The following is a 17,186-nucleotide window of genomic DNA, read 5'->3' on the forward strand; positions in this document are numbered from 1 at the left end:
CCATTACAGGTACCTTATGGCATTTTGGCTTTTATGAATTAAAAGTAATTAAATGAGTCATTTTATAGGAAAGCAGACAGTAAAAGATTAGATTTTTTATTTTAAAACCACAAAGCTTGTTTTAATTAAAAAATGACTCAGTACAAATAAGGGAAATAACAGAACACTGTAGCATTATATTCTCACAGAGCTTGTGCCAAAACAATGTGTAGAGGAACTAAATGTTAGCTTCATACCATGTCTCAATCTATTTTAACAACGTAAATGGTCATGAAACCTGAAAAGGTTCCCATATTTACCCTAAGATGCACTATATTTTTCTATATTATCCTACCTACATGTCAACGTTTTGTTATATCTTTAAACAGAACAAGAATAGCCAGAGTAGTAAAACTAAATCCAGGCAGGTTTAGCTGGAACTGCATAGAGTTATGCATAGAGTCTTTAATGCCAAATCTCCCCAAAGTTTTCTCAGCTGGAGTTGAACATTTTAATTGAGACAATATGCAAAACAAGAAAACTGCTATGTGCAATTTCTTTGCTTTCCTGTATCATGTTGCTATATTATTTTACAGTCATGCCAACTGGCTGATTCTCATTTATACATAACCACTATGGAAGCGTAAAGTGTCACCCTTACTTTGGCTATTTCTGTACTGCAATTATGGGGTTTGACTGTAGGTTGAGTAGACCTTGCAGAGCTAGCTTTAATCTAGCTGGGTCCCAGAGCAGTGATGCTTTGGCAGCACACACATCAGCATGGGTTGTACAAGCCCGCTCACAACCCTGGGTAATTACTTGTGGGGCTAGCCTTCACTGAAGCGCATGCTGCTAGAACTTCACTGCTAGTATGTGGAACTTCACTGCTTCACTGCTATATTAAAGCTAGCCTGGTTATGTCCACTCAAGGCTACATTACACCTGATGATTATGTCTACATGGTTATGTCTACATCACATCCCATGATTGCAGTACAGAGATATCGCATGAGGCTCCTTTGCTCTACCAGAGCACTGTAAAATGGCCTTAGGGAAGGAGGAAGATCTCAATATTAATGCAAAAGTGATAGTAATAAAATTATTATAACTTATTTTATTAGGTTGTTACTTGTTTTGCCTCTGTGGTGAATATTAAGACATAGCTACAAGTATGTTATCTATAAGATGCTTGAAAATATAACAATACATATTATATTTAGCTAGTTATGTTACAAAATGTTAACGCTAATCAAAGAAATTCCAGAAGATTTCTGCTTCTATCTCCTAAGAACAAGCAAATGTCAGGAAGATAAACCCTCCCTAATCCTTTATGGCTTAAAAGTGACTCAGAAAAGTTGCATTTTAAACTTTACCATGCTTTAACTTTATATTATTTTCTTTGTGATATGTTTAAAAGATTAATTGGTTATTGAAATTTGAGCTTTGTGCAAAATATTTAATAGACATTTAATTGCTATAACAAACAAATTGTAACTCTAAGAAGCTTGCGTTAAAAAGACAAACCAAGTAAAACATTCATGTCTTAGGAAAAGACCTAATTGTAAAAAGAAAGGTAGAATGTGTTGTCAGAACAATAAATCTAGGAGTAAAGTGAGCCCCGCCAAGCCCACTTTTAAACTTTTAAAACGTCAGGAAAAGTATATGTAGTTGGAAATGTTGCAAAACTTTTATGTACTTCTTAAATGTGTAAATGGCACACACTTTTGTGAAATGCTTACTCAAGAGTAAGCCAACCCCAGGAAAACCTCCTCAAGACTTCAACATGGATTGATGAGACAGTTAACTAACAGTTAACTAAGACATGGCACAAAGGGATTAGATTTAAACTCTTGTAATGATTTTACTGGGATATGAAATTGATGCTGCAACTTAAAAAACTAACAGTTTATTAATCACCAAATAGTTAAACCAGGTATTCCTGGAGAGAAGACAGGGGCAAACATTGGTAAATAGAGAAATAATTGGATTTAATTGTATTTAAGCTTTTTAATATTCATAATTGGCCTGTCTCAATACACCACATTGTATGGCTTATTCTAAGTAACTGATTTTAAATATTTTCTTCAATTTCATAGTTTTAGTTAAGATTACTGACTTTGCCCAACAGTAAACTAGCTAGTTATTTATAAAAAACCAACAGGATCTTCCCGCCCTTAAACAAATTCTTTTGCCCAACAATAAACAGTTTTAAGTTTCTAATAAGATACTAAGAATGGATTCACAATAATTTGGGAGAAATAATAGACCTTGGTCTCAAATTACCCAGAGACAAGTGCCTCACCAAAGGCAGGCTCACTCTCAAGGAAGTAATCTGTGTTAAAAGCTCTCCACAGAGAGACATACAAAACAGATTGTAATGGAAGTAAGAAATTTATCATTTGTGTTCTGTCATTTGTGTGGTTTGTTTAATGTTTTCTTTTTCTTTCTTTAATAATAAATTAGCTATGGTTAATAATTGTAATTATTTTCCTTAGTCTCAATTATGGCATCCCCTAGGTGTGTAAAAGAACCCCTTTGACTAAATAGTGGGAGTCACACCCCTGAGATGGCAGTAAGAGAAACAATTTGTAAGAGCTGGCCTACCACTTCTTTCTATAAACAAAATAGTTTTAGTAATTTTTAAAATAAAATTACTTGACTTCCAACAATTTAAATATACCCCTTTCAACCCAAAGAGAATCAATTCCTACTATAGGTAATGTATAGCATCTACACAGTGCACTACCCATTATTGTCTGACCCTTACTTTGAAATGTGCTTTCTATATCTTAACATATTTCAATTTCTTTTAAGTGCAACCTTAACTCTGAATTTCCTGGGTTTGTCATGCCTGTTTGGGCAACAATTAGAGTGTTTGTTTATTTATTACTCTCAAGTTACTGATATAAACTCTCAACCCTAACTTCCAGTTTAACTCTTTTATGTCTGGGAATTATTTGAAAAATATTCAAAAATGTATATATAAATACTAAACAAGAGACCCAAAGAGACTGCTACCATTTGATATCTATAATGAGTTGAAGAGATGTAGAGTCAACCTTAAATCATATTTTTATGTTTAACAATTACAGCCAGATTCACTTTGAGCTTTGCACTGCTCTACAACAGCACAAAGTAGCCAAAGAGTACAGAAAGTACTGATGAATCTGGCTCTTACTTTGCAACTGACTTATTGGTTTGGTTGTTTTGGGATATATATTTTACATTTTAATTATTTTTTTTAAAAATGTCTAGGCAAACTTACCAAGTAAACTTTTAGGATAAGAAACTCTGGAATTTGACTGTCATAGTTGTAAAGATATAGATTTTTTTTTAAAAAAAATATTTTGTGAATTTCTATCAAAGCCAAAAGGCAGACAGGGCAGGAGCGGCACAGAGGGGGAAGGAATGTAGGGGGAATGTGGAAGGATGACAGGGAGAAGGGGCAGAGAACTGGAATATGAAAGAAGGCAGTAGCCAACTGAAGTCTCCATCCTCCAAGAGAGGGGTTCACTTTATCCATTAGGAGTCCCATTCTAATTAACCTGATCCTGTCCACTGGAGCAGGATTTTCCAATAATGAAAAACACAGGAGCTAGCATGTAGACACCAAACCCTTAAAAGCAGTGACAGATGGAGCCTAGTATTCTACCAATGAGCCCTTGATACATATGTACAATCCTCCTCATTCAGCTTATGAATTTCAACCAAGAGAACTGCAACACACAAATTAGCTAGAAAGAAAGGAATGATTGGTTGAGTTACCGCTAATATCACAACAGTGACCTGATCTATTTATCTGACCCATCTAGGGTCTAGATGATGATAATAATAATAATAATAATTAATAATAATTAGATAAAACAATCATTAGCTTAGATGCAACATAAAGTTTTTCAAATGTAGCAAAACCACAACATTTGAAGGCATTTTAACTAATAATTCAGAATGGTCTGTTATATTCAGTTAAGATCATTCATGCCAAAACAAGTGAGATAACAATACTAAATTTCTTAAATTCCCAACTTTCATGTTATAGCAGTCTCAGATGATGACCTAGCACATGTTGTTCATTTTAAGAACACTTTCACTGCAGATTTGACAAAACACAAAGAAGGTACCCATGTGAGATTTCTAAAGATAGCTACAGCACTCGAACCAAGGTTTAAGAATCTGAAGTGCCTTCCAAAATCTGAGAGGGACGAGATGTGGAGCATGCTTTCAGATGTCTGAAAAGAGCAACACTCCAATGCGGAAACTATAGAATCCAAACCACCAAAAAAGAAACTCAACCTTCTGCTGGTGACATCTGACTCAGATAATGAAAATGAACATGTTGGTCTGCACTGCTTTGGATTGTTATCGAGCAGAACCCATCATCAGCATAGATGCATATCCCCTGAAATGGTGGTTGAAGCATGAGGGGACATATGAATCTTTAGCGCATCTGGCATGTAAAGATCTTGTGACACGGGCTACAAAAGTGCTATGCAAATGCCTGTTCTCACTTTCAGGAGACACTTGAAACAAGAAGTGGGCAGCATTATCTCCTGCAAATGTAAACTAACTTGTTTGTCTGAGTAATTGGCTGAACAAGAAGTAGGACTGAGTGGACTTGCAGGGTCTAAAATTTTACATTGTTTTATTTTTGAATGCAGTTTTTTTTACATAATTCTACATTTGTAAGTTCAACTTTCTTACTTGTATTAGGTGAATTGAAAAATACTATTTCTTTTGTTTTTTTACAGTGCAAAACCTTGTAATCAAAAATAAATATAAAGTAAGCACTGTACACTTTGTATTGTGTTGTAATTGAAATCAATTTACTTGAAAATGTAGAAAAATTCAAAAATATTTAAATAAATGGTATTCTATTATTGTTTAGCAGTGCGATTAATCGCAATTAATTTTTTTTTAATCGCTTGACAGCCCTTATTTTAACTCAAACTAAGTAACAGATTAATCAGTTAATTGCCAGTTAGTTAATTCTATACTCCAAGAGCATGTGTTGTAAAACTGGGATGTATACACTATATTAATCTAACAATAAAGAGGATGAATGAGAGAGAGCTTTCTTTGACAGGGTAACAAGTCTTGTAGATGTGGGGGAAGCAGTAGATGTGGTATATCTTGACTTTAGTAAGGCTTTGATACGGTCTCGCAAAACCTTCTCATAAACAAAATAGGGAAATACAACCTAGATGGAGCTACTATATGGTGGATGCATAACTGGTTGGAAACCATTCCCAGAGAATAGTTATCAATGGTTCACAGTCATGCTGGAAGGGCATAATGAGTGGGGTCCCACAGGGATCAGTTCTGGGTCTGGTTCTGTTCAATATCTTCATCAATGATTTAGATAAAAACACAGAGAGGACACTTATAAAGTTTGGAGATGATAACAAGCTGGGGGTGGATGGATTTGTAAGTGCTTTGGAGGATAGGATTACAATTCAAAATGATCTGGAAAAACTGGAGAAATGGTCTGAAGAAAATAGGATGAAATTCAAAAAGGACAAATGCAAAGAACTCTGCTTAGGAAGGAACGATCAAATCTGCACACATACGAAACTGGAAATGACTGCCTAGGAAGGAGTACTGCGGAAAGGATCTAGGGGTCACAGTGGATCACAAGCTAAATATGAGTCAACAGTGTACACTGTTTCAAAAAAAGCAAACATAATTCTGGGATGTATTAGCAAGAGTGTTGTAAGCAAGACACGAGAAGTAATTCTTCTGCTCTACTCCGTGCTGATTAGGCCTCAACTAGAGTATTGTGTCCAGTTTTGGGAGCCACATTTCAGGAAAGAAGTGGACAAACTGGAGAAAGTCCAGAGAAGAGCAACAAAAATGATTAAAAGTCTAGAAAACATGACATATGAGGGAAGATTGAAAGATTGTTTAGTCTGGAGAAGAGAAGACTGAGAGGGGACATAATTTTAAAATACATAAAAGGTTGTTACAAGGAGGAGAGAAGTAAATTGTTCCCCTTAACCTCTGAGGATAGGATAAGAAGCAATGGGCTTAAATGGCAGAATGGGCGGTTTAAGTTAGAAAGTTTTTCCTAATGTCAAACCATCAGGGATGGTCTAGATAATACTTAGTCTGGTCATGAGTGCAGGGGACTGGACTAGATGACCTCTCAAGGACTCTTCCAGTCCTACAATTCTATTAACCCCCACTTAAAGTAAAAAAACCCTGAATTCAGCCTTATCTATGGAATCACAACAAAGGCCTCCATAATTAATCTGTTTTAACAACTGTACCTGCCTCTTATAAAGCAATGGACAAAACTTATCAGCATTTTAGAAACATATCCAAAACCAACATTCTAATATGTACACTATTATCCTCTATTTTATATAACAATATATTTGAATGTGCAAATTCAAATATAACAATATATTTGAAAGTGCAAATTCAAAGATACTGTTTTTACCAAGGAAATGGTTAGCTTAGTTTGTCTTCCCAAAAGTGAAATCTATTTCTCATCTTGTTTCAAAAGCATTTTAAAATGCTAAACATGCAGTATAATTATGGCCTGTGTGTAAATCATGATTTCATAGAGGGCACAGGAATCGTGAAAATGCCCCCAAACCATGAACTTTTAAATATTATTTTTAAAAAGAAAATGTCTACAATGCAGTCTTTAATACAAAAAAATTACCTTAGCTAGTCAATTTCAAGTCAGAATGAATTTTACAAGTAACTTTAGTCAATTTTGTGACAGATATGGCAATTTCCTGTAATTTCTTGAACCAAACACTGAATTAAGTTAAACCTTCCTGAATTAAGTTTAAGTATCTTAGGAGTTCACTGTATTAAAAATGCAAAATTTTATGTATTATTGTGGGATTGTATATAACATCTCGTGGGGTGAAGGAAAGAGACATGAGTAATGTAAACCCTGGGAAGTGTTATAAGCTTCAGAGGACTATTTGAAACAATGTGTCAGACAAGAATGAACTTTTAAAGTTAAGTGGGTTTCCCAGGAAATCTCTAGGGCAAGGTGTGTGCAAATGTACCTCCTCCAGTTATGCAAGAAATCAGCTTTTTGAAGCTCTGCCTTGAGATGGGTCCTTGTCTGCTTATCACCTGGTTCATGAAAGCAAGATCAGAGGCCAAACCATATAAAGGAGTGACTGACAGATTCACAAGTGTTCTTGTGCTGAGCGAAAGCTGTTATGAACTTGTAACCACAGGAAAACCCCTGTGTGGGGCTTGAAGGACTGACTCCTACCAGAGACTTTGCTGAAGTTGGGGGGTGATCTCTGGTAAGCTTATTAGCATGAGTGTAGGTTCTTTTATTGTTTTAATGTTTTCTCTGTAATGGTTTCATCTTAAGAATAAATGCTTGGAAAGAGCAGTGTGGTAAGTTATAACTGTGTGCAATTATGCTGTTTATAGCCTCTGAAGAGAAAGCAAAGCAGTCTGCTTAGGCAGTTTGACTTGCTGGGGAACTCACAGTGTAGGCAGGGAACTGTCTAGCCTAGAAAAATCTCTAGTCAGGAAGGAGAGAGATGCGGGTCTCCACCTAAGAGAGGCGACAACTGAGGAGCTGGAAACCTGAGAGCAGGTGCCTTGAGTGGCCCTTACAGGGGGAATACTGGTGCAGTTGCCCTGCAAAGTGACAAATTTCAAGGACTAAATGTTACTTGTAAAATTCATTCTGTCCTTGAAATTGACTAAATTTACTTGTAAAATTCACTCCATGTGAACTCTGTGAAATTTAATACTTTGCCATTTACACAGTCATGAATTTTCTAAACAAATAACTCGTGATTTACGTAGACTACCAAGTATAATCCCTAATTGCTTGCATTTCAACTATTGCACACATCTATAATAAAGATGATGCTATGCATTACAAAAACATTTCCCTATGTATCCATTTGCATCATACTACTCTGTGGGTGGATACTTTTGGGGTTAATTGGTTGTAGTACATGCTATAGAATTAAAAAAAAACAGATTTTTTTTTTTCAGACAGAGACATGGTTTCTAATAGACTGGCCTACTAGTCTTGATATAATCTTCAGCTGAGCATTTTAATACACTCTGTACGCCTGTTAATCAATAATTCTTTCTTTCCTACCAACAATGAGGAAGTTTTCAAAGCCTGCTCTTCCTCCATGGGTGCATCTCAGACAGAGGTTACAAAGGGAAAGATGCCAAATTTTCACCATTTCAAATACTTTGGCAGTGTACAACATTAAACAAACTTCTCTGGGTTTCAACATGGATTCTTCCAGAGACAGTACCTTTGACATGCAGTCTCCGTTACAAAAATAGAAATGTGTTCTCCTTATGAAAATTAGGATTTATATACTCTTCTATTATATTACGTAAGGCTTTAGTGTTTATTGTTACTGAGTTTTTTCCAGATGAAGTCTGTGCACTGCAGAAGTAAAACCGTTTTTTAAAACACTGCCAGCCCTGAAAATTCCCAGATATCTGAAAGTGAAGCTGGGTTTTCCTCACCATACATCATCACTGGTAATAAAGATTCTACAGTCCAAATAATGTGTTCATTTATGCTTGAATGACCTCATAAACAATAAAGGTGACAATTTTACATCACCTCTTTTCATAGCAGAACCAAATTTAAGAGTTAAAGGCTATTTAGTTGTATGTTTAATTAGTGGTATTTGTTTACTATAAATATAACAAAGAACAAGCAGTAAGCTTTGAAATTCCTAACTCTGGTGGATGTGTATTTTGGAATCTGAATGTACTTTTTAATTGTGTGGCTGGTCATTCTCTCTCTCAAGGACAAATCAAAACTTTGGAGCTAAACACCTCTGAATTTGAACATGACATACAAATCTGAATTAATCCATGTGTCTCTTAATATTAACATCAGGGATATAAAATAGAAGATGCTGAACTTCTAATACATCTGCTCTTAAAAAGAAAAGGAGTACTTGTGGCACCTTAGAGACAAACAAATTTATTTGAGCATAAGCTTTTGTGAGCTACAGCTCACTTCATCGGATAAATGCAGTGGAAAATACAGTGGGGAGATTTAATATACACAGAGAACATGAAACAATGGGTGTTACCATAGACACTGTAACAAGAGTGATCAGGTAAGGTGAGCTATTACCAGCAGGAGAGAAAAAAACTCTTTTGTAGTGACAATCAAGGTGGGCCATTTCCAACAGTTGACAAGAACTCTTGTTGCAGTGTGTATGGTAACACCCATTGTTTCATGTTCTCTGTGTACATAAAATCTCCCCACTGTATTTTCCACTGCATGCATCCGATGAAGTGAGCTGTAGCTCACGAAAGCTTATGCTCAAATCAATTTGTTAGTCTCTAAGGTGCCACAAGTACTCCTCTTCTTTTTGCGGATACAGACTAACACGGCTGCTACTCTGACATCTGTTCTTGATATTATGAGAGACAATGTAGTAAATTTAGTACATACCTCATAGCCAGGGCTGAAAGGAGACTGAGACAGCAAGTTGGAAAGAGGAAAAAGCAGAACAAAGTAGGGAAAAAAAGAAAAGAAAACAATGTTACTTTTGAAGGAAGTATGAATATTTTATCATTTTACATTGAGGGGCTACTATGCAGTAGAACATAAAAATTGATTAGGTATTCAGATAGAGCTACTAGATTATGTAACCTACTCTTTAATCTTCAGGTTATTAAAATTTCTGTTGAATAAGCAGCATACTATTACTAAGTTGAGAATGAAAAAAAAAATCACTGTCAAAACTTTAGAATTCTGGATGGAGCTAGATTTTTTTAAAAACATCCTTTAAATGTAGACCCATAATCAATTATGAGCTCAAATGAAATAATTTAGATGCTTTACTGGATGATTTATGTATGCAGATGATATTTATGCTCATAAAGTGGAAAGTTAAAGTTTTCTCAGAGATCCATAAACAAATATACATTTACAGCACTATAAACAAGTTTCAAGTGTGATGGTACAAGGAAAATTAAAACATCATTCTGGCATTTCATGATTATTCTCTCAAAGACTTCCTTGTCAATTACGCATGTTGAAAGTAAAGAGATTTTTTTGCACAACTGCCTGCCCTCCAAACCAATGGCTTGTCTACACTCCCTTGTAGTTTGAACTACAAGGGCATGAATAGCAGTGCACACCAAAGTGCTGAATTGTAACTGCCCGGTGTGGACGCTGAGGGCACAAACTAAAAGGTTCATAGTTTGCGTTAATGTGGTCCTCTTCAAACAGGACGATATTAATGCAATCTAGGAACCTTTTAATACATGCATGCAGTGTCCATACAGGGGAGTTACAGAGCAGCACTTTGGTGTGCATTGTTATTCATGCCCCTGTAGTCCAAACAGAGAAGGGTAGACATAGCCTAATCTTAAGTGTCTCAAACTAACGCTGGGTTCTTTCTGGTTCACACAAAAGTCTGACTTCGTAACTTTGTGAACAACTCTGGCTTTGGTACATTTCCAGGAGTAGACTCTAACTTACTCACTGTCAGCTGTGTTGGGTCTGCAGGGTAAACCGGAGTAAAAAGTAGTTAACATTTCTTTTAGTCACTAAAGCAAGCAGAACTGACTCTGAACACACCCAAAAAATCAGCTCAGTAAGAAAGCTGTCACACTCTTTTACAGAGACTAACAAGAGGAGGAAGAGCTGGAGAGAAGACTTATGAGAAATGTATTAGATTCGGTGTGTCTGCACACCCACAATGGATAGAGAGAGCAGAATTAGAGGCAAGGTTGAATGTTCTGTGAAAACATGGCTTCTTAATACAGCATCTTCACATTTTCTTTAAAACTGCAGTCATCATTTTGCACATACAAGTTTTATGCATGCATTTTTAATGCTTAAATCCGGGCACACAAAAATGAGACTTTTTATATCTCTATTAGATATCTAGCTACCTGATTTTTTTTGTGTTCAAATGATTCAACTTATTATTTTTAGTGCCCATAAATGTTCTATGCCCATAGAACAGAGCAAACAGAGAGAAAAAAAAAACATGGTGCCTGTCTTGCAGCATCTTACAATGACATCTAAGATGCAACAAAACAAGAATAGCGAAGAAACAAATGAGGGGGACAGAGTGGAAGGAGAAAGGTTACATAGAAGTTACAGCTCGAGGTTAGTCGTTCGACTGAATATGGTGATGATGATGATGAATTTTAAGTTCTCTGGGATAGGGACGATGTCTTCCTTTTGTATGTACAGCACCTAATGCAATTGGACCCTGTCCAAATTAAGACTAGATCCTTGCAACCTGTCTCAAAACCAATGGATCTGGGTCAGGCTGGATCTGAAAACCACCTAACCCTTCTCAGGCTTGGGTCAGGTGAGGTCATCTCTGATCACTTCCTCCTGTCCATGGGATTGATGTAGCGGTGGCTGTGTGCGTCCAGCACCACCTTAAAGAGATCTGTGTGCACTGTGGAGTGAGTGTGCTGACAAGTTGTAGTGTCTCTCACTTGGCAGCATGCACGGTGCAGCGAGGCAATGGCGGCCTGCAGGAGCAGGTCACATAGCCACTGCTGCATGAACCCCATGGACACGAGGCAGCCAGAGATGAATCATGGGCCTAAGCTTGCATGAAACCCTCACCAAGCTGAGTGCTAAGGACGAGATGGCAATGCTGACACAAGTTTGTGGGGAAGTGTCAGGTTTGGGACAGGCTTGGTCTGAAAGTGACTAGAACTCTCAGGTTCGGTTCAGGTTGGCTAAGTTTGGTCTGACTCTGGATTGACCAAGGCAGATCTTTAGTTGGGGCATTTAACTATTATCACAATATAAATTACAACAAAAAATTGGCTTTAAGTGAGCACTGCAGAAAGAGAGAGTCCGAAGGGGAGATTAGAATGAAGAGTGCTACATAAGAACATAAGAATGGCACCGACTGGGTCAGACAAAAAGTCCATCTAGCCCAGTATACTGTCTTCCGACAGTGGCCAGTGCCAGGTGCCCCACAGGGAATGAACAGAACAGGTAATCATCAAGTGATCCCTCTCCTGTCGCTCATTCCCAGCTTCTGGCAAACAGAGGCTAGGGACACCATTCCTGTCCATCCTGGCTAGTAGCCATTGATGGACCTATCCTCCATGAATTTATCTAGTTCTTTTTTGAACCCTGTTATGGTCTTGGCCTTCAAAACATCCTCTGGCAAAGAGTTCCACAGGTTGACTGTGCACTGGGTGAAGAAATACTTCCTTTTGTTTGTTTTAAACCTGCTGCCTATTAATTTCATTTGGTGACCCCTAGTTCTTGTGTTATGAGAAGGAGTAAACAACACTTCCTTATCTACTTTCTCTACACCAGTCATGATTTTATAGACCTTAAGCATATCTCCCCATCGTGTCTCTTTTCCAAGCTGAAAAGTCCCAGTCTTATTAATCTCTCCTCAAACTGAAGCCGTTCCATACCCCTAATCGTTTTGTTGCCCTTTTCTGAACCTTGTCCAATTGCAATATATCTTTTTTGAGATGGGGCGATCACATCTGCACACAGTATTCAAGATGTGGGCGTACCATGGATTTATATAAAGGCAACACAATATTTTCTGTCCTATTTTCTGTCCCATTTTTAATTATTCCCAGAATTCTGTTGGGTTTTTTGACTGCCGCTGCACATTGAATGGATGTTTTCAGAGAACTATCCATAATGACTCTAAGATCTCTTTCTTGAGTGGTAACAGCTAATTTAGACCCCATCATTTTATATGTATAGTTGGGATTATGCTTTCCAATGTGCATTACTTTGCATTTATCAACATTGAATTTCATCTGCCATTGTATTACCCAGTCACCCAGTTTTGAGAGATCCTTTTGTAGCTCTTCTCAGTCTGCCTGAGTCTTAACTGTCATTAGTAATTTTGTATCATCTGCAAATTTTGCCACTTTACTGTTTACTCCTTTTTCCAGATCATAGAATCATAGAATATCAGGGTTGGAAGGGACCCCTGAAGGTCATCTAGTCCAACTCCCTGCTCGAAGCAGGACCAATTCCCAGTTAAATCATCCCAGCCAGGGCTTTGTCAAGCCTGACCTTAAAAACCTCTAAGGAAGGAGATTCCACCACCTCCCTAGGTAACGCATTCCAGTGTTTCACCACCCTCTTAGTGAAAAAGTTTTTCCTAATATCCAATCTAAACCTCCCCCACTGCAACTTGAGACCATTACTCCTCGTTCTGTCATCTGCTACCATTGAGAACAGTCTAGAGCCATCCTCTTTGGAACCCCCTTTCAGGTAGTTGAAAGCAGCTATCAAATCCCCCCTCATTCTTCTCTTCTGCAGACTAAACAATCCCAGTTCCCTCAACCTCTCCTCATAAGTCATGTGTTCTAGACCCCTAATCATTTTTGTTGCCCTTCGCTGGACTCTCTCCAATTTATCCACATCCTTCTTGTAGTGTGGGGCCCAAAACTGGACACAGTACTCCAGATGAGGCCTCACCAATGTCGAATAGAGGGGGACGATCACGTCCCTCGATCTGCTTGCTATGCCCCTACTTATACATCCCAAAATGCCATTGGCCTTCTTTGCAACAAGGGCACACTGCTGACTCATATCCAGCTTCTCGTCCACTGTCACCCCTAGGTCCTTTTCCGCAGAACTGCTGCCTAGCCATTCGGTCTCTAGTCTGTAGCGGTGCATTAGATTCTTCCATCCTAAGTGCAGGACCCTGCACTTATCCTTATTGAACCTCATCAGATTTCTTTTGGCCCAATCCTCCAATTTGTCTAGGTCCTTCTGTATCCTATCCCTCCCCTCCAGCGTATCTACCACTCCTCCCAGTTTAGTATCATCCGCAAATTTGCTGAGAGTGCAATCCACACCATACTCCAGATCATTTATGAAGATCTTGAACAAAACCGGCCCCAGGACCGACCCTTGGGGCACTCCACTTGATACCGGCTGCCAACTAGACATGGAGCCATTGATCAATACCCGTTGAGCCCGACAATCTAGCCAGCTTTCTACCCACCTTATAGTGCATTCATCCAGCCCATACTTCCTTAACTTGCTGACAAGAATACTGTGGGAGACCGTGTCAAAAGCTTTGCTAAAGTCAAGAAACAATACATCCACTGCTTTCCCTTCATCCACAGAACCAGTAATCTCATCATAAAAGGCGATTAGATTAGTCAGGCATGACCTTCCCTTGGTGAATCCATGCTGGTTGTTCCTGATCACTTTCCTCTCATGCAAGTGCTTCAGGATTGATTCTTTGAGGACCTGCTCCATGATTTTTCCAGGGACTGAGGTGAGGCTGACTGGCCTGTAGTTCCCAGGATCCTCCTTCTTCCCTTTTTTAAAGATTGGCACTACATTAGCCTTTTTCCAGTCATCCGGGACTTCCCCCGTTCGCCACGAGTTTTCAAAGATAATGGCCAATGGCTCTGCAATCACAGCCGCCAATTCCTTCAGCACTCTCGGATGCAACTCGTCCGGCCCCATGGACTTGTGCACGTCCAGCTTTTCTAAATAGTCCCTAACCACCTCTATCTCCACAGAGGGCTGGCCATCTCTTCCCCATTTTGTGATGCCCAGCGCAGCAGTCTGGGAGCTGACCTTGTTAGTGAAAACAGAGGCAAAAAAAGCATTGAGTACATTAGCTTTTCCTACATCCTCTGTCACTAGGTTGCCTCCCTCATTCAGTAAGGGGCCCACACTGTCCTTGGCTTTCTTCTTGTTGCCAACATACCTGAAGAAACCCTTCTTGTTACTCTTGACATCTCTTGCTAGCTGCAGCTCCAGGTGCGATTTGGCCCTCCTGATATCATTCCTACATGCCTGAGCAATATTTTTATACTCTTCCCTAGTCATATGTCCAACCTTCCACTTCTTGTAAGCTTCTTTTTTATGTTTAAGATCCGCTAGGATTTCACCATTAAGGCAAGCTGGTCGCCTGCCATATTTACTATTCTTTCGACTCATCGGGATGGTTTGTCCCTGAAGAATGAAGATCATCTATGAATATGTTGAATAGGACTGGTCCCAGAACAGACCCCTGGGGGACACCACTATTTATCTCTCCAGTCTGAAAACTGACCATTTATATCTACCCTTTGTTTCCTATCTTTTAACCAGTTACCAATCCATGAGAGTACCTTCCCTCTTGTCCTGTGTAGCTTACTTTGTGTAAGAGCCTTTGGCGAGGGACCTTGTCAAAGGCTTTCTGAAAATCTAAGTACACTATATCCACTGGATCCCCTTGGTCCACATGCTTGTTGACCCCCTCAAAGAATTCTAGTAGATTGGTGAGGCATGATTTCCCCTTACTAAAACCATGGTGATACTTCCTCAATAAATTATGTTCATCTATATGTCTGACAATATTGTTCTTTATTATAGTTTCAACCAGTTTGCCTGGTACTGAAGTCAGGATCGTAATTGCCAGGATCGCCTCTGGAGCCCTTTTTAAAAATTGGCGTCACATTAGCTATCCTCCAGTCATCTGGTACAGAAGCTGATTTAAATGATAGGTTACAGACTACAGTTAGTAGTTCTGCAATTTCTCATTTGAGTTCCTTCAGAACTCTTGGATGAAACCAAATATGTATACAAAACAAGCATGAGAAAAACTATTCTTGCAAAAACAATGGGTACAATTTTAGAGGTCACTTTTGAGAATTTGGCCCTAAATGAGGAGCATTTTCTTCATTCAAATTTTTACCTCTGGAAGAAAAGAAAAATCAGAAAGTTACCTATTTAATTTTTCAAGGTTTAAGCATTTGACCTGCTACTTGTTAAAGGTTTTTATTTTATCCATCTATATGTAATTCTAAACCATAATTTGGTAGGAAAATGATAGCATGGTACAAATTAATGATCTGTAAAGAAAAGAAATGTTACTAATATATATGCATTGCCACTCATTATGAATCCTACTATATTTCTTCATATTAAAATTCAGTGTAACAATCTGGATTTTTTTAAAGTAAGATTTTTTTAAAAAATGACATTTAATAAAGGTGTTTAAATAATTCAAGGAACATGTGTCCAACAACAGACAGGCAGGCCTTTAGTCACAGTATTAGAAGTCTAACAAACTTAAGTTTTCAAATTGAGCTGTACAGCTAACAGAGCACGTATATAGAGAGGCCTGAACCAAAAGCCCCGGACATCCCTAAACTTTACAAAGTGTATCAATAGGATTGTTCAGCATTCTACAGTACAGACTATCTATTTAATGTTCCAGAAAGGTGATTTAATGACAGTTCTGAAAGCCGAAGTCCAGTATGCTCAGAACTCATACAATAACGGCAGCCTTGAGACCCTCAACTAAGACACCCAATTACTATATGTAGGTCACCAACCAGACATTAGATGATCATCTGAATCATTACTTAACTGGGCTGGATACAGACAAATGGCCTAAATGACAAAGGCTCCATATTCTGTCACCAATCCTCTGACCCATCCTCCTCCCAAAATTATTTGTAATGATTATTTTTTAGGAACAGCAAATTCTCAAGATATAATCATGCATCAAGGGAAGTAAAAAAAAATGTATTGCACTTTCCATAAATATCATTCAAAATTCAGCCTAGGGTTACATAATAATCAAATATTAACATTTATATATTGTTCCTGAGAAGCATCTTATCCTTTTTAATCCAATGTGTCTTTTTTGACAGTACTCAGTCCTGCAGCAAGTTTAAGCTGTTTAAAATTTACATAAAGTGGCAGCCCCCCTTTTTAACCTCAGTTCTGGAAACAATCTAAAATAGTGTCACATTGCCTCTTAATTCCATTTTTATCAATATTGTAATGACATTAGTAAGTGTGCATTTCTAAAATAAACCTTGAAAAGTACAATGTGCAACTTTTTGTTGTTCTACTAAATATTTTAAGTAAGTTTTTATTTTAAAAATGTATGTATTCATAATGTGCATCTGAATTTCTAAGTAGGTTTATTATAATTAGTGGCATCTGTAGATAATTGGGATTCATGGATGGTGTTGCATGTAACACTAGGCCTATGTTGTTTGAATAACACTCTTGTCGTATATCAAGTTCAATAAGTGTAACATTTTAATTGGAAACAAAACAAGACAATGATTATTCTCATATGCTTATAAATTCTTTCCTCTTTTTTGAATTAAAATGTTTTTAAACTTTCATTTACTATTAGGTTCATTTCTGTGTGCACACTGCAGCTTTTTTAGCTATTAAAATATATTAATTATGGCAGTGTGTATTCCTCTCCATGACAAAAAATGTATAGTAACCTAACT

General features: G+C 37.7%; 1 protein-coding gene across 7 annotated transcripts in view; it reads right to left on the bottom strand.

Moving 5' to 3' along the window:
* PRKD1 (protein kinase D1) overlaps positions 1-17,186 on the bottom strand; it is a 301,945-nt gene that overhangs the window by 75,646 nt on the left and 209,113 nt on the right. For 6 of the 7 annotated variants that reach the window (XR_012159485.1, XM_073348911.1, XM_073348909.1 and 3 more), the window contains one exon: positions 9,409-9,432. The exons of the other annotated variant lie outside the window; for it this stretch is intronic. Coding sequence is in view for 5 of the 6 variants with exons in the window: in XM_073348911.1 (XP_073205012.1) it covers positions 9,409-9,432 (24 nt within the window). In the remaining variant the exon portion in view is untranslated. The remainder of the gene's footprint in view (positions 1-9,408; positions 9,433-17,186) is intronic. 7 annotated transcript variants of the gene reach the window in all.

The sequence above is a fragment of the Lepidochelys kempii genome, chromosome 6 (genome assembly GCF_965140265.1).
Source record: "Lepidochelys kempii isolate rLepKem1 chromosome 6, rLepKem1.hap2, whole genome shotgun sequence".
Taxonomy (NCBI): Eukaryota; Metazoa; Chordata; order Testudines; family Cheloniidae; genus Lepidochelys; species Lepidochelys kempii.